This window comes from Myotis davidii, unplaced genomic scaffold, assembly GCF_000327345.1.
Source record: "Myotis davidii unplaced genomic scaffold, ASM32734v1 scaffold399, whole genome shotgun sequence".
NCBI classification, from domain to species: domain Eukaryota; kingdom Metazoa; phylum Chordata; class Mammalia; order Chiroptera; family Vespertilionidae; genus Myotis; species Myotis davidii.
The window spans coordinates 1,640,079-1,667,841 of NW_006292094.1; the positions used below are offsets into that span (position 1 = coordinate 1,640,079).

A 27,763-nucleotide genomic window follows, 5' to 3' on the forward strand; every position below is an offset into this window, starting at 1 on the left:
AAGAGTAAGATCCAGGTTAGAGATACCCTACTGGACTGTCAGGTCCCTGGTTTGTCTCTCATTTGCCTACAAAGACCAACTTCCTGTTAGGCAATTGTGATTAGCAGAAACTTAACTGAGGGAAACAAGCACATTCTTGACCAACAGGTTTTCCCCCTTTGTCAACTAATTCAATGAACAACTCACATGCAACTCAGGAGGAAATCTTGTATGAAACTCACTGCTTAGTCTGTTAAAGGTCAAATCATCAGCTTTGCTAAAACAAGAATCAAAATCCTAAACCATTCGAACGTAAATCACAATGTCCGATGTCAATGTGACTAATCCCCAGTCTCTTTCACCTGAAAACCCCAACAGGACTTCTCTGAAGTCAGAGTGCAGGTCTAATTATGTCTAACTGGTAGTTCTTAGTCATTTTAACAGTACTTCCCAGGTTTCCAAGATAATACCGATTCTGTATGATCTCATCATTTTCCCCCAAAATGGCTAAAAATAACTGAATTTTAGGCCTCTGTAAAGCTTCACAAATAAATAGATACACAACTCGGGGGGGAGGGGGTGCAAACCTCTTCACACCAACTATCTTGATTGTCCTTTACAAAATACAGTCCCTGTACTTGTGGGGAATGTTAGTGTGGCAGGCAGGTGCTGAGACAAGCCTCACATACGTATCTCATACAATCCTCCCAGTAGGTCGAACAATGCCTACATTTTCTTATTCTTCCAGATAATAAATCCACACCACAGAAAGGTTAACTTTCTTCAGGTCACACAGCTGGCAAGAGACAGAGCCAGGCTACAAATCAGGTGTCACTCTCAAGCCCACACCCTTTCTGCTACAGCATGCCTCCCTGAGGTCACAGAACGCTCAGAACTTACCGACTGGCGAGTTCACGTCAACAGATCTGAGCGGAATCTGGGTTTCCTCAATACTCTATCAAACACACTCGGGATGTGCAGATACCAATGTGTATCTGTGTCAAGTTCTGTAAATACGGTGAAAATGTCTATGGATGTCTGTAACACACCACTCTCCTCTTCCCCTTACATCTTTTCTCCTCTATTCATCTCCACCCTTGGCTTAAGGTTATCAAAAGGAAATCTTAAAAAGGTTTCGCAACAGGAAGAAAACAAACAAAAACCTAACCTTGCCTTAGCTCAGTGGTTGAGTGTCGACCTATTAAGCAGGAGGTCACGGTTTGATTCCAGGTCAGGACACATGCCCAGGTTGCAGGCTCGATCCCCAGTGTGGGGCATGCAGGAGGCAGCCAATCAATGATTCTCTCTCATCATTGATGTTTCTCTCTCTCTCTCTCCCTTCCTCTCTGAAATCAATAGAAATATATTTTAAAAAAACACACCTAACAATTTAAATTAAAAAACATCTACACACCTAAGTTCTAAGCATTATGAAGTATTCAAAGGACAATAAGACAGAGCCACTGAACACGATCACAGGCTTCTATAATAAACAGGAAGGTATGGTTAAGTATTTTAAGCGTTAGGAACAGATTATTATGAGAATTAGTGATATAGGTGAGAATTTTCAGAAAAGAGAATGGTTAAGATATAGGCAGACAGCAATAATGCATGTAAACAATCAACCAAAAAATTCAATGTAACATTTACCAAACACCTACTACAAGAAGGCATCGTGAGGAGTTCGTTTATCATTTAACAGAGAACACAAACAGGAAGCTAGAATACAAGCCCGGAATATGTGAAGTGCCACAAAATAAATGCAAAAAGCCAGAATTTATTCATTTCATTGAATAATGACTATCATGTAGGCCAGCGGTCACCAACTGGTGGTCCGTGAGGTCCGAAAGGCTGGCGACCGCTGATGTAGGCAGTGCTATAGGTAAGAAACCAAAGTGGTATCTGCCACCATAACATACATTGACATCAGAGGTGACATCTAAATTGTTTTGAAGGGACAGGACTCTATGAGAGGATTGCTGGAATCTGACCTAAGCCAGTTTAGCCAGAGAGCCAGCTATTCGGTCCTGCCCATGACATTAGCCTTCAATACATGGGCTTCGGTCAGTTCACATGGGTGCTCACAAAGGAAACAGTGGGAGCACAATCAGAACTCGGGTCCTTCGTGCTTTGGCTGGAAAACGGTCTGAGGGATGTGGGAAGGAAAGCCAGGAGGGAGGCTGGAACTGGAATTAATAGGACTTGAAATGCTTGCTTTCTCTTAAAAGTGTAAATATTACCAGCTGGAACTCAGGATCCCAGACACCTCCCAGCACAGAAAGTTTGTTTCTAGAATTCATAGAATCAAACAGCACGACTCAGAGGGACACATGTGCTATTCTGTGAACCTATGTGATGGGCTCCCGTGCCAACTCTCTCCATTTTCAGGGTATAGCATCAGGGGTCAAGGGTGCCAAGACTCGTGTGCTGGGTCATGGTTTGTTTGTTTGTTTTTTTGTCAAATCTGAAAGGACATGTTACCTACTTCAAAATCGGGGGCAAAAAATAATATGTGTGAGCCACTGCCTCTTGAGGTAGGTCAATGAGGCCTATGAATATGTATATTGTTTATTTCATTTGAACCCCACTTAAACATTACTTTGTCTGTTTAATCTGCATATGGAAAATAGCACACAGCTAGACTCAGGAGCCAATTTTAAAGGAGTTACTAAACAACCCACTTACTCCACTTAGAAAGCCAATGACAGGACGGGAGAAAATCCAAAAAGAAAAAACAAGGAAATGCTCCAATATCTTCACTTGTTTCTTTCAGCTCCATGGCCTTGTGGCCCTTCTTCAACAGCTCTAAAAAGCATCGACATCACACTGATGCATTTTACTTATGGTACTATATTCAAGAGAGAACAAGGAATGGCTCACTTAAGGTCCCTTAGCAAAGAGCGGAACCACTCAACAGCTAACAATAGAGTACAAACTGCCCGTTATTGATGTAAAGTTTGGGGAAGGGATGAGTTCACACCCACAGAGCAGGCAGAATTACCTTCCTAATCATTTAGCATCAACTTCTGCCATCTTCTAACAGAAGATTATCCATCTTTCTCTTCCAGTTAGCAGCTCTGTGAGTGCTTTCTAGTAATGAGGGCTTCATATCCTAACTCAGGTGTTAATAAATATCATGTGATACATATGCACAACTCTCATTTTTTCCAGTGAAGTCCACTGCATTAGACATAGCCCGGTGAATTTGGTATATTTTTCTACCTCATCCTATATAATAAAACCCTAATATGCAAATCGACCAAACAGCAGAATGACCAGTCGCTATGACATGCACTGACCACCAGGGGGGCAGGCGCTCAACTCAAGAGCTTCCCCCTGGTGGTCAGTGTGCTCCCACAGGGGGAGCACCGCTTCAGGTAGGCAGTAAGGAGCAAGGAGTTCCGGACTGCAAGAGCCCCGGACTGCAAGAGGGATGTCTGACTGCTGGCTTAGGCCCGATCCCTGACCAGCAGGTGGATATCCCCCAAGGGGTCCTGGACTGTGAGAGGGTGCAGACCAGGCTGAGGGACCCCCTTCCCAGCCCAGTGCATGAATGTGGTGCACCCGGCCTCTAGTCCTATATGATAAAAGCATAATATGCAAATTGTTCCCTCCACTAGGAGTTCGTCTGGGAGTTTAACCAGGGGGCAGAGCCAGCCGGGGAAAGGGAGGGAGGCCCTGGTCGGCAGCCACTAGGGACCCTACCAGTGCACGAATTTCGTGCATTGGGCCTCTAGTTAATAAAGCTGATTTTACCAAATCCAGAAGTTTGAAATACAGTCCCATAAACAGGTGTAGCATTGGGCCAATATAAGGTCATAAAAGTTATTAGGTGGCTAAATTATTCACCATCAGCAATTGTAAATATAATTGTCACAATCAAGAGTATATAGTTGAGCCCTGGCTGGTGTGGCTCAGTTGGCTGAGGGCCATCCCATGCACCAAAAGGTCTCCGGTTCCATTACCATCAAGACACATGCCTGGGTTGCAGGCTCAATCTCCACTAGGGGGGTGTGCAGGAGGCAGCCAATCAATGTTTCTCTCATTGATGTTTCTCTCTCCCCCTCTCCTTTTGTCTTTTTCTCTAGAATCAATTTTATTAAAAAAGACACACACACTTTTTTTAAAAAGAGTATATAGTCGATATTAAAGACTGAACCTGATGAGGTAGGTCTGTTGGAGAAGCATTCTTTGTGGACCTGGCCTCAGGCAGGGGTGGAAATCACAACAGAGCTATATTTTGTAGGTTTTAATTACTCTGTCACCAGGGTAAACTAAAAAAGTACAAGAGCCCTAGCCAGTTTGGCCCAGTGGATAGAGCACTGACCCACAGACTGAAGGGTCCCGGGTTCAATTCCAGTCATGGGCACATGCCTGGGTTGCAGGCTTGATCCTCAGTAGGAGGTGTGCAGGAGGCAGCCGATCAATGATTCTCTCTTATCGTTGATGTTTCTCTCTCTCTCTCCCTCTCCCTTCCTCCCTGAAATCAATAATAATATATTTTTTTAAAATAAATAAAAGTGCAAGGAAAAAAGGAGAGTCACTAAGAAAGAAAGTAGAGGGATAAAGATTAAGAAGTTGGAGACAGCCAAGAAATCCATCTCCTCACTTTAATACAGCACGCTCTGAAATACCAAATAGAAGTTATCCTGTTAACCATTAAGTGCCAAACTGGTACAGGCAGCACAATCACAAATATTTGAGCACTGAAGCTGACTCATAAAAATCTAAAAATATTTCATACTTTAGGCTTTCAAAATAGCATAAGTTTAACCCCTTCCCCTCCTTCAATCATGTTCTTTGGAAGCCAATGTAAAAAATATTTTGAACCTACTTCTGAAAACTGTAATTAAAATGTGGTGAACACAGAAAGCCGCATGCAATTAGATTTTAAGGCTTTATCATTCCTACATCTGATCCTGGATTTACTGGATCAGTTAAGTAGCTGTGCTGTCTACTACACTAAAATAAATACATATACGTTTATGAAAAGCATTGCCTAAAAGTCTTAATGGCTATCCCTTTGAGGGAATATCAAAATCTGTATATAAAAAGCCATTTCAAAATTGATCTAGATTAACTACTAAATTCTATATTAAATTTTCTAAGAGTCCCAGATTATAATGTCTTTAAAAGGCTGACATATCTTTTCTGCCAGAGACCAGCACAATCTTGTAAAATCAAGACATTTTTAAGTTCTGAGCATAAAAAGACAGTAAATTTAGGCTGAAGACTTTTTTAACCATACACCCGAAAACACTACGCAGATTACACTGTGTTTCTTATAATTCTTTTGAAAGTAAAGACACTTATATTTCAAATCATTAGAAATGAAAGGAGCACAGAACAGCCAACGTCAAAGAGGTACCAAGTCCCACGTTTTCTAAGAAGTACTGTAAACACACCCGTAGGCCTATGTACCACATTTGTCATTCTACCCAAGACATTTTACCCAAGTAACCTACAGGGTTGCAGAATGCCAAGGGCTTGACTACAATAGCTCCATAAATTATACGGAGGAGGAAAAAATTACTTAACAAATGAAAATCAAATAAAAATCCTCAAGTGACAGTATCCCTTAAAAAGCAACCACACGTGCGCACGCGCACACACACACACAAATTAGAAACTACTAGAGCTTTTTTTTTTTTTTTTCATAGTACTCAAGAATGCTGGAGAAGTCTAGTCCTGTGAATTAGGCAAGGGACAGCAAATATTAAGCGGCCTCCCTGTTGACGTTACTGTACTTCCATTTTTATAACATGCTTCTCCACTCCCCAGACACCATCGTCCACGGAAACCATGCAGCCCTCCATCAGGCTTTCAGTGTCACCATTGATTATTTATAGCGTTCAGTGGGGGAAGTGGCTCTGATGTCACCGCCCCTGCCCGGTGGAATCACTGACTCAATAAGCGTTTTCCACGCTGGAGACCATCCGGCTGGGAAAACATGCGGCCGGGTTAGGCAGCCTCTTCCACCTTTCCCCTCAGCCCTCCCCGGTGGAAGCTGTTACCGTGTCGGGAGAGATACAGAGAAACTGTCAAGGTCTCCACAGGAAGGAACCCCGGGCTTGTCCATTGCTGAGGCACTGACTTCCTCCCCAGCCCAGCCTGATTTCCCTAACGTTCAAATTGGCAGGTAATCGCTGCCATGTTTTATTTCTCCCACCCAATCATCCACCAAGTAGCCGATCACTCATGGTCCCGTTTCTAAAATAAAAAATAAATAAAATAAAATAAAACCCCTTCTGGCTCCAAGTCCTAAGGGGGAAAGGGATCGGGGTGTCCGCGGGGACGAGGTCTGGTCTGGCTAGAAATGGTTTTTAACAGAAGAGTGATCGCTCCCCCAGGGGCTGAGGATTCTTTTCTTTCTTTCTTTTTTTTCTTTTCTTTTTGGAGAAGAAAGAACAGGCGGGCGGCAGTCATGAGGACAACCCTCCCCCCCTCCTCCCCCATTTCCTAAAGCGGCTCTGGCAACGTGAAGTTACTCCTGGGAGACGGAACCCGGAGTACCTGGGGCCTCGCTATGCAAACCTCCCTTCTCGGCCCAGTAGGAAACCCTTTGTCCGAGAAACCGGACATCACCGAGGTCCGGGAAAGAGGCCCTTCATCCGCCACAGCCTCACACCCCGGAGCTTCCCACCCCCGCCCCGCAGGGCCTATCCCGGCACCTACACGGCTCTAGGCTGGGGAGAAGGTGGGAGAGCCCTGCTAGGGCGCGGAGGCCCGAGGCCCTGGCCGATCTCCTCCGTCCCCCCTCCCATCACCACCTCACTCGGCCTAAGTGGGGCTTGCAAGAGCGGTGCAGGCCTGGACCGGAGAAACAGAGAAAAAATAAATCCACTTCTCAGAGCGGGAGAAGGAGATGCTAGAGCGAGTGTGAGCTAAGGACACAGCATTAGCGAGCGAGGGTCGTTCGAGAGATGGGCCCCGAGACAGGACTGGGGGAGGGAGGAGAGCCGAGGGGCCGGGCCACCTCCGGCCTGAGATCTCGAGGGATCCGAAGGGACCGCGCCGGGCCCGAGGCCAGGGAAGGCGGCGAGGGGAGGGGGGGAGGAGGTCGGGGCCGAGACGGCGGGGAAGGGCCGGGGCCGGACGCTGATGTGGGCAGGCCCGCCCGGGGCCGGGCGGACGGAAGAACAGACGGTCCAGCGGGCCGCACTCACCATGAGCTCGATGGTCTTGTCCTCAATCACCGAGTCGGGCTCCATGGCGGCCCCGGCGGCCCCGCCTCGCTCTCCCCGCGCAGCAGCGAACCGCCCGTGCGGAGGAGGCGACGGCGGAGGCGGCAGAGGCGGAGGCGGTAATCGCACCCACTCTAGCTGCCAGCCCGCCCGGGCCGCCGGCAGCTCCGCCCTCCCCCTCGGTGGACGCAGTACGCAGAGCGAGAACTACAGCTCCCAACAGGCGCCGCGTGCTTCGCAGAGCGTTGTGGGAACGGGAAGCCGACCTCTCCGGGCTCGGAGCTGAATTCTGAGCCGAAAGCAGCACTGGGTAGTGAATGCGAGAAGTGCAGACTTAAGGGTTCCCTCCAGATAGAGCCTCGGGAGTTCCATGACTACATGTCCCAGAAAACCCTGCGCGCGGGTTCTCCTTCCGCTGCTTCCTCCTGACTTCCTGGGAGCTACAGGCAACTCAGACCGGAACGGAAAGTCCGAGACCCACTATTCACTTGTCAGAGATCCTGCGTTTGCGACCCATTTCCGCACATGCGCGGTCAGTGTCCGCGGCGCCCATTCGACGCCTAGGTAGGGGCTAGGCTGGTCAGCGGGCGTTGGTGGTAGGGACACGTGTTGGAGACAGGTGGGTTCTAGGTACTTTCGAAGGGAATGGGCTTAGGGCTCAGGTGGGGGAGAGGGCGGGCCGGCGAGAGAAGCTCGGCAAGGGAGGAGGGTCAACAAGGGGCATCCCACTCGGGCATCCGGTGAGGAGTTTGGAGGTTTAGGTGGGGAAGAGGAGGTTTGTGGAGATGAGCTGTGGCGCTCGCTGTCTGTATGCACCACGAACTGGGAGGGGCCGAGAGATGCAAGGGAATCTGCGTACATTGAGCCTCTCTTACTCACTTATTCGTTCAGAAAACTTCCAGCCACTGCGGGTTACCAGTCTAGACACGGAGTCAGCTCTGAACATCACACACAAGGTCTCTGTTCTCGTGGAGCTTAATTCTAGGGGGGCGGGGGGCGGGGATTAACCGAAAGAGTGCCGGGCGCCGAGAAAGAACGCGGCTGGAGACCTGGAGACGCCTCGCGAACTCCGTCACCGGCTCTGCGAACTGTGTCATCAGCGCCTTCCCATCAGAAACCGCCGGGGACGCAGCGGTGGCCGAGCCAGCCGGGTTTCCTGCTGGTCGCTACGAGGAGGACGAACACTCACCCTGGGGGGCGCTGGGACGGCGCAGGGAGGGCCCTTCGGTGACTTGGGAGCGGGTTTGAGGAAATGAGGCTGTACCGGGATTAGATGGTGCCGGGAGGCAGGCGTGGGCCTCTGGTTGGGGGTCTCAGGCGCTCTGACCTGGAAGGGAGGACCGGGACACCGAGGGTAACGCCGTCATCGGCCAGTGAGCAGCAGCCCCGCCTCTTAGTGAGGGGGGAGGATGTGCGGTCGCCTGGGAGGGGGCGGGGGTCGGACAGTGTGTATGTTCAGGTATCATTGAGGAGCGGTCTTGTTCTGGTCTTGACCTGGCGGGGTTACAGAACGGCCTAGTCTGGTGTCTGTGTTCCGTGAAATGACTCTATTCAACAGGAGCACGAGGCCTGGTCAAGAAGGCGAGGCTGGGTCATGTAGTAATAGAGCGGCCTGGCTCTAAGGCGGCGGTTCTCAACCTGTGGGTCGCGACCCCTTGGGCGATCGAACGACCCTTTCACAGGGGTCGCCTAAGACCATCCTGCATATCAGATACTTACATGACGATTCATAACAGTAGCAACATGACAGTTATGAAGTAGCAACGGAAATAATTTTATGGTTGGGTCACAACATGAGGAACTGTCTTTAAAGGGCCAGAAGGTTGAGAACCACTGCTCTAAGGGATCAGGCCAGCGTCCAGATGTCAGAGGCTGCTTTCTCTTTCTCACGTGTTGTTTGTTTTTTTTTTGCATTCTCTGCACCTGTACAGTGAGGGGACTAAATGAGCTAGAAACCCCACTTCCAAGGTCCAGGTTATTGGTTGTTTTTGTGCATGCAAGACACCGTGTAAGCGCCTCGCAGTCGGCGTTTAAAGTTCCGTGACCCCTGTCTCGTGCTTTCCACCAAGGGAACAGAGAGAAAAGCAGTGATTGCCATTAACCTGCTATCCGAATTTCATCGGACCCCCTCCCCTGCCTGGGCCTTGGGACATTCGTTAGTAAAACAAATGGGTTGCAATAAATGACCCAGTGACCCGTGTTTCAGTGACCTATCGCATCATCATAAAACACCCCCAAGACTTAGTAGCTTAAAATATTAGAGTATTTTTCACAGCTGTGTGGGTTGACAGGCGTCAGCTGAGCCCACAGAGTATCAGCTCCGATTACTCGTGGGACTGAAATCAGTTGGGAGCTCATCAAAACAGCCTCTAGGGCAGTGGTTCTCAACCTCGGCTACACATAGAATCACCTGGGAATCTTTTCTAAATCCTGATTTCTGGGCCTCATCCTCTGGAAATTCTGTTTCTTTGTTATGGGGTGAGGCCACAATATTAGTCACAAAGAGACAGAATTTCCGGAGGATGAGGCCCAGAAATCAGGATTTTATAAAGTTCCCCAGGTGATTATAATGTGCAGCCAAGGTTCAGAACCACTGCTCTAGGGCCTCCCTTTCCAACTGGGTTATCATCTGTCCGGCTTCTGCAGGATAATTAGCTTTCTAGAATCTAAATTCTAGGTTCTAGAGTAGCGGTCGCCAATCTTTCGGACCTCACAGACCACCAGTGGTCCGCGGACCACCAATTGGTGGCTGCTGCTCTAGAGGACATGGCCCCAATGAGCAAATGCTTATTAAACCTTTGCTATTGTCTCATTGGCCAAAGCAAGTCATATGGCCCAGCCCAGAGTCGGTGTGGGAAGGGACAGAGTCCGGGTTCATTGGGAGCCACCAGTGTGTCAGCCAACCAGACTTCTGAGGCCCTTCACAGGGCCTAGCACATAGGGTTAGGGCAGGAGTCACGAGCTGAATATGATCCCTCAAGACATATGTTTATCACACTGTCTTTTCTATTTTAAAACTTGACACTTTCACATTTTAAAATCTGAATCTCCAGCTTCTCTCAAAAATTAAACCCTCTGTTCTGGCCGGCGGTTGGAGTGTCAGTGTTTAGGTTCTTGGTCAGGGCACATACCCAGGTTGCAGGTTTGTTTCCTTCTCTTCCTCCACTCTCCCTAAAAATCAATGGAAAAATATCCTTGGGTGAGAATTAACAACAAAATAAACATTGATGAAAATAAAAGAGCCGAAACCGGTTTGGCTCAGTGGTTGGAGCATCGGCCTGCAGACTGAAGGGTCCCAGGTTCGATTCCGGTCAAGGGCATGTACCTGGGTTGCGGGCACATCCCCAGTGGGAGATGTGCAGGAGGCAGCTGATCGATGTTTCTCTCTCATCGATGTTTCTAGCTTTCTATCTCTCTCCCATCCTCTCTGTAGAAAATCAATAAAATATATTTTAAAAAATAAATAAATAAAATAAAAGAATCTCTTGGTGGGGGAGGGGGGACTGGAGTGGAACCCTGTAACTATTTCTGCTCCACCAGCTGGCACAGTGACTAACTGTCAATAGAGCACCACAGGGGACACGGCTGAATGAAAGGACTCTTCCTGGCTCCTGTACACATCCTCTTCCTCTGGCCTCCGTGGCACACAGCGACAGTTTGCAGAACTGTAACTCACAGGTGTACGCCAGTGGCGGGGATACCCAGGAGGCGGCTTCCCAGTGAGTTCGGTGGCACCTCAGCAGGCACTTTCCTGCGTGCCAGCCCCAGCCTGTGGTATGTTCAAATCATGTCTTTTCCCGTGATGGTGAGTTAGGAGGAGAGCGCACTGAATTGTGGCAGCTCATTTCCACTAATGTCAAAGAAGGCAGGTCTTTCGAGGGAGAATCTTGTGAAATCGTAAGGGTGGTGGTAGGATTGTATTGAAGGTAGCAGGTCTGTATTTTATCCACATGACAAGGCTTCCTGCCTTATCGATCTATCTGTAGAATTCGGGGCGGGGGGGGGTGATATCATGATCTATATATATTTGCACATTTATTTGGATTGAAAAAGCCAGACTGACAGTCTAATTTGATTGACTGGTTCAATAGGATTGGCATTGCCAATAATGGGTTGTTAGATTAGTTAAATCTTTAGTTCCATGATTGTGTGGAAAATATATTTAAAGCACAGAAGTACAAACATTCATCAGTTCACTTACTGGCAAACATATTGAAATTAATATTTGTATTTTCCCCTACCCCTTTTAAACTTAGGTTGAATAGGACACCAGCAATTGGAAAAGTAAAGAAAAGTTGTATTAGTCAGAATACACTATGCCACATGAGCAGATCATCCTGTGTATCAGAGAAGCAGAACCAGGAAGAGTGAATTAAGGAATATTTTACAAAGAGTTGATGTTATATAATTGTCAAAACTAGTTAAGCAATCTCTAAGGCTGTTGTCTTCCCGGGCAATAGTGGATCTTAAAGTCCACGGGGCAAGCAAGTCAGGAAGGGGAGATGGGTGAAAGGTTGGGGAGAGAAGCACAGGTGAACTGGGGTCAGACTGAAGCCTGTGGGTTCTTATTGCCCTGACCTTGGTGCTGGATGTCCTGCAGGGGCGGGAGCCCTGTCACAGCGCTGGGCGCCCACACCTGCCCAGGAATCAGAGAGGTTGAAAGGAGGCTCTGAGTGTAAGGGCATGTGGAGCCATTGCAGAACCAGCCACTCCTCATACCACGGAGGTGAGTGAGCTGATCGACAAGATGTATTTGGGCTACAAAATGACTGCAGTTTCACTTCCACCCCCCGCCCCAAATCCGTCACAGGAATCTGCCTTGTGGCCCACCCAATCAGAAACAGACAACAAAATCCAGGGAAATGTAGTTTCCTAGCCAAGCTGACCCATTACGAAGTTTTCACACCTTAATACACCTATCTGTTTGTGTGAAGTCCAAAGTGGTCAGCCAGCTCTCTATCTTAAAGTTAGACCATCTGCCATTCATGGTCTCCGGTATTAATGGGAAAGAGGGGAGGTGCACTAGCTATTAACTGCCTTATCTCAGAAAGTCGTTCCTGCACACTGTTCATTGGTTAGTGCCCACTCACTCAGTCCTGAGAGGCTGGAAGGGCTGCTAAAGGATGTGCTCTTCTGTGTGACTAAAAAAGAAATGAAGTAGAATTTGCTGAACAAATAGGATGATCTCTGCTATGCAGGTATGATTAATATTCACTTATTAAATCCCGGTAAAGAGTCTCTGGCATGCTCTGAGAACCTGAATTTCTCCAGTGACAATATAAAAAATCCTTTTAGTAGTCAGGTGGTTCCCAATATTTTGTTCTTAACAAAATTGATTGAATTGAGTTCCCATTTCCTCATCTATAAAATGGGAATGATGGTGTCTTCCTCATGGGTTATTGAAAGGATTCAATTAAGTTAATATGTGAAAACTCTTGGTGGTTGAATGTTGTTAAATGAGAATAATAGTTAACGTCTATAGAGAGAAAACACACACAGAGAGCCAGGCGTGCCTTTCAGAACAGATAACCTAAAGTCACCTGCTGTATGACCAGTGTGCTCAGGAGCTGGTAAACCCGTTCTTGTCTGGCCAATGTGGAGAAGTGTGCCCTGCTTTTCCCACTCCAGCCCAAGAGAAGAACCCCAAAGGCAAATAGAGTTTCTCCCTTTGTTATTTTATTAGAAGCATATTTACATTCTCGCAGTTAACTTTGCAGAGAACATTTTACAAAACTTTGTATAAAGTTTGGGAACTACATAAAAATAACTTCTATCCTTCATAAAGGGAACGTATAAGTTAGTTATATATACTCTGCCATAAATTGACTGAAAAGGAGGAAGTTTCTTCTGTCCCTTACAGAGGAAACGTTAGCACGGCCTGAGGAACACTGTGGGCCTTCTCCGCGATGGGCAGTGCACACTGGCTCAGTTGTGAGGCTGGAAGGCCCAACCAGACCCCGTCCAGAATGACAGGGAACCTGTTAGGGCTCCGGTGGCACTGAGCAGGGAAACAGCAACTCGAATACGATTCCAACGTGAATGGCAAGTCACGTAAGGAAAGGACCAACGACTTGCCTGAGCCATAAAACCTAATACTCATTCTCACACCCCAGGCTGCAAAAGGCAATGTGTTGTAAACAAAGCCCACATCAGCCCCACCTGACCATTCGCCAGTACTGGCCTGCCCTGGCAGAACTGGGCCTACGCTCTGTAGCTACACTGCTGCTGGTTCACATTTTCCAGCACCTGTGCACCTAAGAGAGTCAAAAGGGACAATTGTTTCATTTGTTGATACCTGACCAGTGTCCCGTGTGGGTCAAATCCCGAAGCAGGCGAGCTGGATGCTCACTAACCTAAGAGGACCATCGCCTTCCCACGGCCTCCAGGGCATCTTTCTGCATCTGTGAGACTTGGGCACCCGGAGTCCCTTCTTCTGAATGGCGACTCTCCCTTTGCAAGATCCAGGAGAGGATTACAGCCAGTGCTAAGAAGACTTTGCTTTAGAAAGACAAAGCTTCGAACCTAACCATAAGGAATGAAGGAGAAAGTCCTGGGGCTGGCATTCACTCTGTCACGAGCAGATTAGCGCCCAGACTCAATGTGCCCATATGATTTCTCAAAATCACCTTCCGTTTTCTGTCTTGTTTCTTTAAAGCAGGTATCTTCCTGAAGAAGCCATTCATTTACATTTGTTTCAAGTTAGAAATCAAGGTTAAAGAAGTTTTCTTTGTAAATAAGCCCAATGCCAGTTTGAGCATTTGCCTTCATTGGGTTACCGACGCTGCGGCCTTGGCGGTCAGAATCTGGGAGGCCAACGGATGACCCAAAGGCCCCGGATTCTGTCTGAGCTACAGAAGCTTTGCTTCTGCCATGTTCGGGGTGGAGGAGACTGGGGGGAGCATTAGTTTCTCCCTGATGCTTTTGCTTCCTGAGGACTGCCAGCCCTCTGAAGTATCAGGCCAGACGCCAGAACTCGGAGCACAGGGCAGAGGCAGACAGCTTCCCATTTCACCTGGGCAGATGTGAGATGGAAACAGACTGGGTTGTGGAAGTGCTGGGTGGTGAACACACCCACTTGTCCCTGAACACACGCTACCACATGGGGGCCAAAAGGAATCAGACTGTTCACCCCGTACCATCTTGTGCCTCTGGTGCCAACATGCCCCATGCCAGCGGCTCCACCTAACATACTCAGTGGCTCAGGCAGCAAATGTGCTCCAGCCCACCTGGTACGAGAGGCCCAGGGGGGCGTGTGTGCAGGAAGTGGGAGACAAAATGGCATGAAAGGCCTGGGACCAGGAGAATGAACAGTTCTGGCTCTCCCATTGCAGACATGGCCTCAAGAGGAAAGCAAGTTGGGGAAAGTGGAGAAATGAGGGCACCCCCTGAGCAGCTGGCTGTGAGGAGCCCTAATTCTTGTCTGACACTGCAGGCAATGGCTGAAAAGCCACCAAAAATCACATCATTTGGACGAGCCCATGGTGACTTCAGCGGCAGCACTTTGCACCCACAGACAGCGAAAACTGGTGTTTTGGCAAACAGGAGGGGCCTCAGGGCGACAGCACACTCGTTGCTCTGGGACCCTGACCACACCCACAACCCGAATCACTGACTGCTTGAAGGGGCCTGGGGTTCAAAGAGAACATATATTAAAATTAGGCGGCCCTCCATGAGTGAGCGCCAAGTCAGGAACACGGGTCACTCGGGCAAGGGGCTGGCTTCGAGCTGGTGTGGAAGCAAGAGGGAGGGGTCCTGAGTTACTTGCTCACAGAGAGTGGGAGGGCCCAGAGGCCCGCCGGCCTGCCAGCCACAGCCCGCGTGGCTGTTAGGAAGCATCAGCAGAGCTATAGGGGAAGAACTTGGCGGCTTTGTTTGGGGTGGTGGGGTTCGGGCACTCCGTCTCCTCGTTCAGTTTGAAGAACATCTCCTGCTCCCGCTTCTTCTGGTTCAGATCTTCTTCCAGAGCCTAAGACAGAGAGAGGGTAGATGGAGTTCAGATCCCATCGGACACAGGTCTTCCGACCTCAGGACCCCACCAGGTGGCCTTCTCTGGGAATTTCCCTCCTGGGCCTTGGTGCCTGGGTCACTTGGTCTTCCCTCTTTCCTTCCCTAGAGCTTATCACCCAGAAAGTAAACACCACCTCCTCCGTCCTCCTGCCACAGCCACACAGGAGTTTCCTGTGAGCCCAGGGCTACAGTTTGGGGCAATGCCAGTCTACACGGGGTGTGGGGAAAGCAGGTGCAAATCTGCTGGCAGGAAAGCCTGAGGTAGGAGATGGGGAGAGAGATTTAATAGGGGAGCAGCAATGTCTGAGTTATACAGTGTTCCTAGCCAGGGCCCTGCCCCACAGAAATCACCAGTTGTTGTTTTCAAAACACAGTAAAACCTTGATATAATGAAGTAATTCAGGGGAAGGGGTGTCTGTTAAAGCCAAAAATCCATTATATAATAGAGGAGGTTTTCTGAATGCATGTTAAAAAAAATTGACAAATTAGTTTACCTGTTTTTACTTATGTAGACACATACGTGTAATTAAAATTAAGCATGTATGAAGAGTTTAATTCACAGGAAAATTTTCTATATGTATTTCTGTAATTTTACATCTACTAAACAGGTCTAGGAAATGTGTGCATTCACCAGTCACTGCAAGTGAACAAAGGCACTTAGCTGGGGCACGGCTCAGCTCACCCGGGAACACGGGCCAGCACGTGTTAAAACTGCTACAGACAGGAGTGATTTGAAATTTCTGGTAATTCACACAGACTCTTGGCTCAAGTTCTCCTTTGCTGGATGTATTAATATCCAAGTGTTCGTGGCCAGCAAACATATATGCAAGATAAAAGTAGTACTGTTTAAGCAACAGAAGTCACAAAACCCAGCGCCCATGGGAGCCAGCCAGACGATTACAGGAGTGGAGAGAGCTGGCCGTGAGACAGTAGGGAGTAATGGGGACTGTGTTGCAGGGAAGAGCACCAGCCATGTCTGAAGAGGGCAGTTTTTCTGTTCTAGCTGATGGCTGTCATGTAGTTTGATGGGTCCAGTGTTACCAGAGTTCCTAGGTTTTCAACAGAAACTGGAAGTCCAGATTTTTTTTTTTAATTTTTATTGATTGATTTTAGAGAGAAAGAGAAAGGGGGTGAAAGAGAGAAACATCAGCCTGTTGTTCCACTTATTTATGTATTCATCGGTTGATTCTTGCATGTGCCCTGACCAGGGATCGAACCCACAACTTTGGCATAGTGGGTCAATGCTCTAACCAACTGAGCTACTCAGGGCAAAATCCAGATTTTAATGTAAAATTTAGTTGGTAACTTTCCCAAAAATTTAAATTGCTATGTATTGGCCAAATCTAAGATCTGTAAGCCAATTGTAGCCCATAGGCCATCAGTTTGGGACCTCTGCTATGGGAATACCAACTTGATTCTAATAACTACCACAGAGGGTTTAGTAACTTGCCCAGGGTCTCACAGGTAGTAACAGGGGAGCTAGGACTTTATCCTACGTCACTCTTATTTCAAAGCCTCTCACACACTGTTCTATTCTACCAACCACATCTCTTCCTCTATGTAACCTAAGGCGGGAGATGACAGCCCTGTATCTGTAAGGGGCCAAACTGGAAATATTTTTGGCTCTGTAGGCAGGCTGTGAGCTCTCTGGCATGGCTTCACTGCAGTTACAGTGCAGTATCCACCACAGACAATGTATCAAAGAACATGCATGTTCCAATACAATCTTACTTTCAAATACAGGGGTAGGTTAGATATGGCCCAGTTTACAAACACCTGCTTTTAGGGACTACTTGTCATTCACATTTACAGCCTCAAAAAGGAAGGCTCAGGGGGGAAGACCCGACTTGTCTGAGGCCGCATTCAAGCTATGACCTAAGCAACACTTCACTGACCCTACAAGATATTCTGTATTTACCAAAAGAAATCTAAATTTTTCTAAAAATATTCCACAATGCACAGTCATCTCCCCTGAACCCATACACAGATCTCAAGGCTGCTGACTGTAATGCAAGAGGGTTAAAGGACATTTATTCCAGAATGGAAATCACCTCTGGGTCAGTGTTCTAGCAGCAACCCAGGTCGCTAATGGTAGAACAATTCTATAGGGAATTCTGGAGAGGCAGCCCCCTCAGCAAAATGCAATGCCAGCTCCTCACACACGCTTGTAATTTCTCCCCAAAGCCCAGGTATCCCCATGGAGCAATCTGGGATATGAGGCAGTTGCTAGAGGCAACGTAACCCATTCCTTTTCTGACTTTCTCAGGAAGTGCCAAGGGTATATAGAACCCGCAGGTCAGAGAGCAGGTTAATATTTATTTCCTTTCCAGAGTCAGCCTATGCAGGAGGAGCATTACTGATTTGAGTGTCAAGTATCGAAAGTCTCAACAGGCTGTCGTTACAGAAACGGATGCGTGTGGGCCTGCAAAAAGGAAGTGCTGGGACCCTGGCCAGCTTCCAGCCAGAAAGCTCCGTTAGCACAGGGAGGGCAGCCTCAATTCAAGGACTTCCAAGGGCATTACATAGCTGAGGTGAGCGGCGGCCTCCTGTCCAGACCACAGTTATAGCAAGCTGAGCTGATGGGTGATGGCAGGACAAACCTCAGGGCTTCCGGCCACAGCACCAAAGAGAATCAGGCAGCGCTCTCTTCAGAGAGCTTAGGCGAGTGTAAGGAAATGAGCATGTCCTTGGGCTGAACCATGGGTTGGTGACTTTCCACATAACACTGTACAATATTCATTTCGTACATCTAAGGTGACCACACTGAGACTCTGTGAGGGTTAATTTACTTGCCAACCGGGTACGGCCCTGGTACCCAGTGGTTTGGTCAAACACCAGTTTAGATGTCATTGCGAAGGAATTATTTAGATGTGATTAACATTTAACTCAGTAGACTCTGAGTAAAGCAGATCACGCTCTATATCCTGGGTGGGCCTCATCCAACCAGTTGAGGGCCCCGTAAGGAAAAAGCAATTCTGCCTCCAGACTACTCAAGGGCTCAAGACTGCAACACCAGCTGGTCCCTAGGTTGACGTGACCTGCCCTGCAGACTTCAGGCTTACCAGCCCCTACAACTGTGTGAACCGGTTCCTTAGAATAAACCTATAAATGTGTGTCTTATCTGTATGTACCTCCTAGGCAGACACCTGTGGCACAGCATGGAGCACAGACTACCACTGAGCCCCCAGCCCAGACACGGTTACCTTTTTGCGTGGCCGAAGCCTGTCCCGCCATTCCTTCAGGTTCTGGTTATGGCTCTCGTCCAGGGCCTTCAGCTTCTGGGTTTCATGTTCTACCAGGAGGTGACACTTCTCATTCTGGGACAAATTCCAGACAGAACAGGTAAGAAACTCAGGAGCCAGGAAGTGGGGAGGGGTGGTCAGGGGTCTCCCTAGGGAAAGGGGCCACCAAAGGGCTAGGCAGTCCCAGGACACCTGGTGCTGTTCTTCGTGGGAAAGCTTTGAGCTTCTCCCCATAAGGATGGCGATGAGCTGTAGGTGTTTTGTAGACGGTCTTTACCAAGTTGAGGAAGGTCCCCTTACTCCTAGTTTGCTGCGAGTATTTATCAGGAACAGGTGTTGGCTTTTGTCAAATGCTTTTTCTGCATCTGATCGTGTGAATTTCCTTTTTTAGGCTGCTGATGTCAAGGATGACATTAATTGATTTTCAGATGTTGAACCAGCCTGGGATAAGTCCCACTTGGTCATGGTGTACAATTCTGGGATTCAGTTTGCTAATAGTTTGTTGGGGATTTGTGCATCTGTGTTCATGAGCGATACCGGTCTGTAGTTTTCCTTTCTTGTCTGCATCTGGTTCTGGTATTAGGGTAATTAGGACACCCTTTCCCAAAACACAGTGATGACTGAGAAATCCAGCGGCCTGCCCACTGTGAGGCCCCGGGCAAGGCACTTCCAGCTCATGTCAGAGCTTTACTCCAATCCGGCAAAATGGGACTTGTCACCCACGCCCGCTTTCTGGATGTGGGAACTATGGCTGGGGAAGGGGGAGTGGTTTGGCCAACTGTGTAGCACCCTGGGTCATCAGGTGAGAAGCCTTCCCTCTTAGCAGGGTCTCTGTCCCTGAGCTGACTGCCTTGGGGGAATCTGAGGCGAGGGGGGCAGCGGAGGGCGGTACCTGCAGCTGCTGCAGCTCGCTCATGTTACTCTCGCACTGGGCCGCCATGTCCCGCATCTGGTTCTCGTGTTTTTGCTGCTGCTGCAGCCGCTCTGCCTTCTGTCTCTTCTCCTCTTGCTGGGAAAACTGCAACGGAGAGAGGGGTGGGTGCCTCAGGGACCTCAGGCTGGGCTGGGGGCCACCTCGGGCCGTCCCAGGGAGGCCCTGTCCAAGGACTAGTACCCCACAGCTCTCAGGCTGTGCCCCTTCCCCTGTTTTAAGTTCTCCGTCAGAGCTGAGACCCAGCCCCTGCCCTCGAGGCTGGCGGGGACAGGACACTGTGCTGTGACGTGTGCTAGGACAGCGTGTGTACCACGCAGGAGCCACAGGACGCCTCCCGGTCTCTGAGCCACACTGGTGACGTGCGAGTGGGGTCGCGGTGGATGAGAGGGGGTTTAGCAGCAGAGGCAGCTGCAGGGTAGAGGCACTGCAGTGTGAGGGAGCAGGCATGAGCAGGTCTCGCCAAGCTTCCTCCGTCCACCAGAGAGGGGTCCCGGGGAGGTTATGAGGGTTCTGAGCTGTGTGACTTCCACACCTCTTTCCAAGACTCTCTGTGGCACCTTCTACTTTATGTTCGCCAACCTTGTAAGGTAAAGCTGACCTGTGCCCGCTCCCGCACACCACGGGCCTACCTGCTTGATCTTCTCGCGCTGCTCGGCAGCGCTGCCCGCCCCGCTGATGTGCAGGCTCTTCTTGTACATGGCCATGCGCGTCTTGCCCTCGCTCCTCTGGATCTTGGGCAGCCGCGCCTTCTCCTGCTGCTGCCGCACCTTCAGCTGCTCCACCATGCGCTGGTTGTAGCGCTGCATCTGCTCCCGCTCCTGGAGGGGGACAGGCAGCGGGGCCAGGTCAGCTGCGCTCCGGACACGGGGTGTACGAGGTGTCATCAGGAGCCCAGGACCCACCTGGCCCTGAATGCTCAGCGGAGCAAGGCTGTATCATTTTACACCTGCTGCTAAGTAACATTTCCTGCTCTCACTTTAAAAATTGTTAATAGTGTGGATTCTTCTAAATGCCCTGCCATCTAATCAATGCTGGCGTGCCGTTTCAAAGCTCACATCTCAAAGCAAAATGTACACTGAAACGGACGGTTTATCATTCTGATGGCAGGTGTCAATTCTTATTTTTAGAAGTCTTGCTAAATTCCTTCACCTGACACGTATTTCTATTTCAGGCTTGGTATCAGTGTCACCTCCTGCAAGAAGCCTCCCCTGACTTCCTAGCCGGATTGAGCACCGGGTTCGGAACCGACACAGTGGCTTCGGTCAGGAATTACCCACGGCGGCTGTGCAGCCAGACCTCAGTTATCTGTGTGTGTCCCCACGAAGGGGGCTAAACCGGGACAGACAATCACCCAGATGTAGAGGGTGCACTGGCCACACAGAGCTGGGTCTCACCTGGTCTGGGGAGGTGAGGGAAGGCTTCCTGGCAGAGGACATGTTTAAGTTAATACCTGAAAGTATTCTGAAGGAACCCATGGGGAAGAGACAAAGAAAGAAAGGCGGGGCAAAAGGAGAGAGGACAGAGAAAAGGGCATGAAAGGGACATGGGTGTCAGAGTCAGCGAGGGAGCGGCCTGGTCTCCCCTATTTCTGGCCCCTAAGCCAAGGCAAGACCTCCCCAGGCCTCCCCAGGCCTCCCCAGGGGAAGGGAGAGAGATAGAGAGTTAGAAACAAGCAGATGGCACCCGGGCGGTGCCCCGTCACGGCGCGGGCTCCCACTCTCCCACCCGGAGCCTCACCTTCTCGTGCTTGCGCACCAGCTCGTGCCGCTGGAGGAAGTACTGGTCCTTGAGCTGCTGCTTGACCAGCTGGTGCCTCTCCTGCAGGTGATGCTCCTCCATGTCCCACAGGGCCGCCTCCCGGTCTGCGGAGGACACACTGCCTGGTGAGCTGCTGAGGGCACAGCCCCACCGGGCCCTCCCCTCCATCCCCTACCACAGCCCAGCTGATGACTGTGCCACCTCATCAGACTACGTGGGAGAGGTGACTAGGCCAACTCCTGGAAACTTCCTTAATACCTATGGGTGAGAGCTCGCTACAGCAAGACGTGTTCGGAGTCAGGAACCTGAGGAGCCGAGACCTGGGCTGAAACCCAGCTGAAACCCATCACGGATTTAGCACAGGAAAAACGACCACCCCAGGCCTCAGCTTCCACCTCTGCCAAATGGGCACACCCGTACCACGGAGGGAGAACTGTCTTTGGGAGGCATTTACGTTCCATCTACACGACACCTCAGCTCTCCGAACAGGCAAATGGGAAACCCGTGGAGGACGGCCTCCTCGGGAAATGGGTGAGACCCTCCCTGTCCAGTACATGCATTACGCGGGCAATAATACGGCGTCTTATCCCTGAGGGCTATTAGTCAACACTCTGCTCAGCCACAGGGCGGGAGCTGGTGTCAGACAGAGCACTTCATGGCCTGCAAGTCACAGAGCAGGTGGCGCTCAGCCCACTGCAAACGGTCCGTCTGCCTCACTGCATTCCCGTCGTGGGAAACCAGTCTGTCCCGGGTCCACGGGGACAGTCCACCCCACCGTCCCACCGGTAACACGGCTCTCATGCACATCACGGGACAAGCAGACGGGGCTGTCGGAGACATCCGTGCTCTAGTCAGAGCGCCGGAACACCGAGGACCATTTTTCCGGTCCACACCGAGTGCCGAGCCCTCAGAGCCCGGCGGTGGCACCCGTCTGTCAATGAGCCGGAGATGGCACTGTGTTTACCTCTTCACGAAAGCCCACAGGCTCCAAACTCACTTTTCACCCACCCAGTTGTTTTCAATGTGGTTCACATAACAGATTTCTAGGCATTAAGAGCTTGCTTGCTTGCTTTGCACACCCCTCAGAACTGCACCCAGCCTCTGCTCCCCGAAAAAAAGATAAAGCCCATGGTTCTGAAAGAGCCATTGCCCTTCAGAGCTCCCTACACCAGAGACTCCCCTCTGAGCCGAGTGCCTCAGCCAGGCACACGCACCGTCCTGATCCCTCTTCCCCGGTGCTCCCCCTGCCTCCTCCCTCTGGCTGGGACCCACACAGTTGTCCCTGGAAGGTCTCATGCTACGAGGGACTTGCCAGCATGCAAACCTGTCAGAACGCCTGCGCACAAGGGTAAAGGGCTCGCCTTCCAGGCTAGATCTGCATTCAAGGCCAACCCTACCCCTCATGAGCTGCAACCTCGGCCAAAGAACAGCCACTCGCTAAGCCTGGTTGCTCATCTATAAACCCGGGAGAACAGTGGGCCTGCCCTGTGTGCCTTGAGGGGGTGACGGGAGGAGTCAGTGCGAGTAAGGCATGAGAATGGGCTGTCTTAAGGGGCGCTCAGTGCTGTCCGCGCCCCCTGCCACCCCGGGCACCCAGCTCACTTAGTTTCCACCCATCCCCATCAGTGCCTTGGTTTCCCCTCCACGTCTGGAATCACTTCAAGTAGCGCCGTGATGATGGGCATCTCTGCCTCGCGCCTGACTTCAGCGAGGGTTTTCCTTACGCTTCACCGCGATGGTTAGTTTTAGTGGGGAGAAGACCCAAGGCTGGATGTCCACCGACAGATTCTAGGCCGCCCTGGGCCCACCCACTCCGGCGCCCGCTCCAGCGCCTGCTCCGGCGCCCACTCCGGCGCCCACCTCGAAGGAGCTCCTGCTTCCGAGTGAGGCACTCGCGCTCCTTGTCACAGATCTCCCGCCTGTTGTCGGCCGTGATCTTCTTCATCGCCAGCTCCAGGTCCTCCTTCTGCTTGGCTTGGAAGTCCCGGTCCTGTGGGCAGTGGGAGGACAGACCTCTGCTCAGCGCTGGCTTTTATTCTTTTTTTTTTTTATTGATTTTTTACAGAGAGGAAGGGAGAGAGATAGAGAGTTAGAAACATCGATGAGAGAGGATCATCGATCAGCTGCCTCCTGCACACCTCCTACTGGGGATATGCCCGCAACCAAGATACATACCCCTGACCGGAATCGAACCTGGGACACCTCAGTCCGCAGGCCGACGCTCTATCCACTGAGCCAAACCGGTTTCGGCGGCTTTTATTCTTATGACAGAAGATAAGTCAGCGTGACCCCAAAGAAAACTTAGGGCACGTCCAGCAGGGAAATGAGACTTAGAGCAGAGCAACCAATGGTGATGTGCGGACTTGGTATGGACCCTGGTTCAAACCACAAGTAAGGGGTGTTTGAGACAACTGGAAATGTGAACACTGACTTGACCGCGAAGGGTGTTAAGCAACTTTTGTGAAGTATTTAAATTTTGGGGGGTGTTCATGGTATTGTGGTTATTTTTTTTAGAGCTACATGAGATTTTTATACCTATATTCATAGCAGCATTATTCACAATAGCCATGGATGGAAACCTCTCTAGTGTCCTTAGACAGATGAATGGATAAAACGTAGAATATTATTCAGTTGTAAAAAGGAAGGAAATTCTGACACATGCTACCACATAAATGAATCTTGAGGACACTATGTTAAGTGAAATAAGCCAGTCACAAAAGAACAAATACTGTATCATTCCACTTATATGAGGTTAAATTTGTAGAGACAGAAGGTAGAATGGTGGGTGCCCAGGCTGGGGAGGAGGAATGGGAAGTTAGTGTTTCATGGGTGTAGAGTTTCAGTTTTATAAGATGAGAGAATTCTGCAGAGGATGGTGTTGGTTGCACAACAGTGTGAATGTGCTTAATACCAAGTGAACTCTACACTTGAAAATAGTTAAGATGGCAATTTTACATTATGTCTACTTTACCAGAGTTTTAAAAAAAATTTTAATGAAAACATGCTCAAGGTCATTAATCATCCGAGAGATGCCAATCAAAACGACAATGCGGTACCATCTCACACCTGTCAGAATGGCTACCATCAACAAATCAACAAACGACAAGTGCTGGCGAGGATGCGGAGAAAAAGGAACCCTCGTGCACGGTTGTGGGAAAGTGAGGGTGTCCTGGGCAGAACATGAAGTCTGGCGTCAGACTGAGTTTGGGGCCTCGGCCCCCACTGTTAACTCTTCAGAGTCACCTCTAATTCCCTCCTCTGCAAAGGGAGGATGAAGCTAAACCAGATCATATACAAAGCCTTTGTCAATGTTGACTCTAAATTTATCCGCATTTGGGGGCAGAGGAGACAGGATGTACCAAGAAAGTGAGAGCATGGCCGACAGGCTGGTAAGGCTGGGGCAGAGGGACTGAGTCAAGGGGGAGAGGCTGGCAGGGGCCGGGCCTGACCTGCAGGGCCTCGTAAGCACATGAGGAAGCCGGTCTTATAGACAAAGGCGGAGCCACTGAAGGTTCTCCAGGCAGGGCTGTGGGGGAGGGTGACATGATCACACTTGCTGGTGACAGAGCTGCAGAGGAACAGGAGAGGACGCAGGGAGACTGGCTGGGAGGAGGCGGCAGCAGTTCCAGCAAAAGATGACAACGGCTAGGGAGTCGCAGAGATGTGGACGAGTTGATGGATCCAGAGAGAGTTTGGAGATTGGAAAAAAGGAAACCATGTTTCAGGAGGTGACAAGGGACTGGAGGAAAAGGAGGTGCCAGGAGGTCAGGCTTCTGGCCTGACAGCCAGGTGCAGGACGGTGCGCTCTCAAAAGACGAGAATGGGACCGGGTCTGGGAGATCCTGGTTTTGGTGTCGCTGAGACTCCACGATGCCAAGTGGACAGGTGGGTGTACTGGGTTGATCGAGGAGCTATGACATACCAACAACCCTAAAGCAAGGCAGGAGGCACGTAAGGCTTTGGGAGAGGGGGATGTGAAGGGCTGGGGTATCAAGAGATGGGAGAACTCTCGTCCAGCTGGAGTGGGGGCAATCAAGGAAGGCTGCAGGGGAGAGGTGATAACAGGGATGACGAGAGGGCGGGCTGGATTTAGGTATTCAGAATCGCAGACGCGTATTCGAGGGGTAGGGTGTAGGCATAACAGAGAGGACCTGGTCACCGTGCAGAGTCTCAACCTGGGACTCCCTGAGCGAGGGGCAAGGACTCACAAGATGCTGCTTTTTCTGCGCATGCTCCTCCATCTTCTGCTTCATGCTCTCCTTCCGCTGCTGCCTGGGGAGCTTCTCCACCTCGTTCTTGACCTGCAGAGAGTGGCCGGGTCAGGGAACCGCCTCACGCTCCCTAAGTCCTGGGCCAGGGACACCGAAGAGTAGGCTCAGGCTTCTAGGCACTGCCCACCCCCTCCTGCGGGCCATTCTGACAGGTGGCACCTACTGGCACATTCCTGACTGCTGACTCCGTTTCCAGACTCCCTCGGGGTAGCCAGGTGCTGTTTTGCTGCTTGGCATTCCTCCCCTTTCTGGTGACAGCACCTCAGACTCCTTTAGGCAGCGTTTCTCAACCCTTTTTTTCATTATTGTCCCCTCAGAAGCCCTGTTGGACATCTTGTTCCTAATCACCCACCCCCCAAAATATGAATCCCACAGATACACTGTCCATCTCTTAAACCATTATAATATTGAAGCTGTTTTTAGCCCCCTTGGTCGTGGTATCACCCCAGGAGGAAGTGCGTGCTTTAGGTACCCCCTCCTCAGTTTCTGAGGTGCAGGTGGCACTGACACCCCATCCCATCTGGCTCTAGGCTGGGTATATGGTCTACACTGTCTATCAGCATGGTGCACAGTGGACATGTGGCCCTCTCTGGGCCAGTGAGAGCTCCAGGATGTTTGCTGGAACCATCAGAGAAAAGCTGCTTGCTCTCCGGCCTCTGGGATTGCTAAGCTGGGAGGATGGAGGCCAAGGTGGGCCACCCTGGAGGGGTCTGCCTGAAAAAATTAACACCGGGAACAATGCCAACTATATGCTGTCTCTAAGAAACTGGCATTAAACATGTAGACGGGTTAAATTAAAAGGATGGGAAAAGATTCTACTGAAACACCAATCAACAGAAAGCAGGACTGGCTATCAGACAAAGCAGACTTCAGAACATGGAGTATTATCAGCAATAAAGAGGGACATTACATAAAAAGGATAGGTCCGTTCACTAAGCAGGTAGGACAATTTTAAATAACAAAGAACTTCAAAAGCAAACAAAAAGGGACAAACTGAAGGAGAAATAGATAAAGCCCCGGTTATAGTTGGAGACATTACAATCCTCCCTCAGTAGCCCACAGAGCAGGTGGATGGAAAGTGGGTAAGGCTGTAGGAGGCCGGAACCACACTGTCCATCAGCTGGACCTACTGGCCACTCATGGAGCGCTCCACCCAGCAGCAACAATAGACGTCCCCCTCAAGTGCACGTGGAACATTCATCGACATAGACCACATCCTGGGCCATAAACAAATGTACGTCATTTTTAAAAACTGAAATTTAAAAAAATATATTATTTAAAATGAAGTTAAACTAGAAACAATTAACAGAAAGATATGAAAATCCAAAAACATTTCAAAATTAAACTCTGAGGCAAACCTTAACCCACAGATCAAAGAGGAAGTTACATAGGAATTAAGATATTAATCAAATCGAATAAAAAAAGATGCAACACATCACGATTTGTGGAACGAGGTTAAGGCAGTGCTTAGCGGGACACACAGCATCACATGCTGACATTAGAAAAGAATAGTCGCAAACCAATGATCTAAGCTTCAACATGAAGAAACTATAAAAAGAAGAGCAATTTAAACCCAAACCAGATAGGAAAGCAGAAATCTATAACACTGAAAACAGAAAATCAATGAAACCAAAAGCTGGTTCTTGGAAAAGGTCCATAAAACAAATAAACCTTTAGCCAGAATGACAGAAAGAGAAGAGGGAGGAGGAGAGGGAGGAGGAAGAGACTAGGACACACATTATCACAAGAGGATGAAAGAGAGAACATCACTACGGATCCTACAGCTACTTAAAGGATACTACAGAATACTACGAATAGCTTTATGCCAATAAATGTAACCACTTAGATGAAATAGACCAATTCCTTGAAAGAAGCTACCAAACCTTTCACTGAAGCCAGGCCCGTGCCCCCGGCACTGGAGCTGGGGACAGGCTTAGCGCCCCCGCTTCTCCCTCCACCCGCCACGTTCCAGGGTAAGGAGACTAAGGTATTCGCCTTGGGCACAGAAGGAAACGCCAAAAAACTCAGTACGCAAGATAAATAGCATCTTAAAAACAACATCCATGACAAAAACTCATGAAAAAAATGTCAAAATTTTAAGTGCAGACAAGATCCAGCCCTACACTCGAAGGACTCAGCCTCACTGCCTCACCTTAATCCTGGTCCTGTCGGATCCTGTTTTTATTTTAAATAGCTGACATTCTGTTCATTATGAAGATGTTGCTCGAATTTTTACTTTAAACCACTGCATTAGAATATTATGCCTTGATTCCCGAGTTTGTTTGGCACCCTCTTAAACCGCGTGTCTGAGGTGAGTGCCTCACTGGTCCTACCCCAGCCCCCGCCCTGCTGCCTCAGGTCCCCTTGGTGACACCAAATGCCATGCCC

The 27,763-nt window shown here is 49.6% G+C and overlaps 2 protein-coding genes across 8 annotated transcripts in view; both read right to left on the reverse strand.

Moving 5' to 3' along the window:
* FBXW11 (F-box and WD repeat domain containing 11) overlaps window positions 1–7,536 on the reverse strand; it is a 106,081-nt gene extending 98,545 nt beyond the window's left edge. For 3 of the 7 annotated variants that reach the window (XM_006765390.2, XM_015565090.1, XM_006765389.2), the window contains exon 1: window positions 7,146–7,529. In XM_006765390.2, coding sequence (XP_006765453.1) covers window positions 7,146–7,190 — 45 coding nt within the window. In that variant the 5' untranslated portion in view covers window positions 7,191–7,529. Of the gene's footprint in view, window positions 1–7,145 lie in introns of all 7 variants that reach the window. The other 4 variants (XM_006765388.2, XM_006765387.2, XM_006765386.2 and 1 more) reach the window with 3 other exon arrangements.
* Window positions 7,537–11,850: 4,314 nt separating this feature from the next.
* The window catches only part of STK10 (serine/threonine kinase 10), a gene marked incomplete at its 5' end in the record, with an annotated part of 98,264 nt that continues 82,351 nt past the window's right edge, over window positions 11,851–27,763 (reverse strand). The window contains 7 exons of the mRNA XM_015565136.1: window positions 11,851–15,129; window positions 18,374–18,487; window positions 19,305–19,430; window positions 19,976–20,164; window positions 21,084–21,208; window positions 22,965–23,094; window positions 25,313–25,405. Of these exons, the coding sequence (XP_015420622.1) occupies window positions 14,989–15,129; window positions 18,374–18,487; window positions 19,305–19,430; window positions 19,976–20,164; window positions 21,084–21,208; window positions 22,965–23,094; window positions 25,313–25,405 (918 nt within the window). The remainder of the gene's footprint in view (window positions 15,130–18,373; window positions 18,488–19,304; window positions 19,431–19,975; window positions 20,165–21,083; window positions 21,209–22,964; window positions 23,095–25,312; window positions 25,406–27,763) is intronic.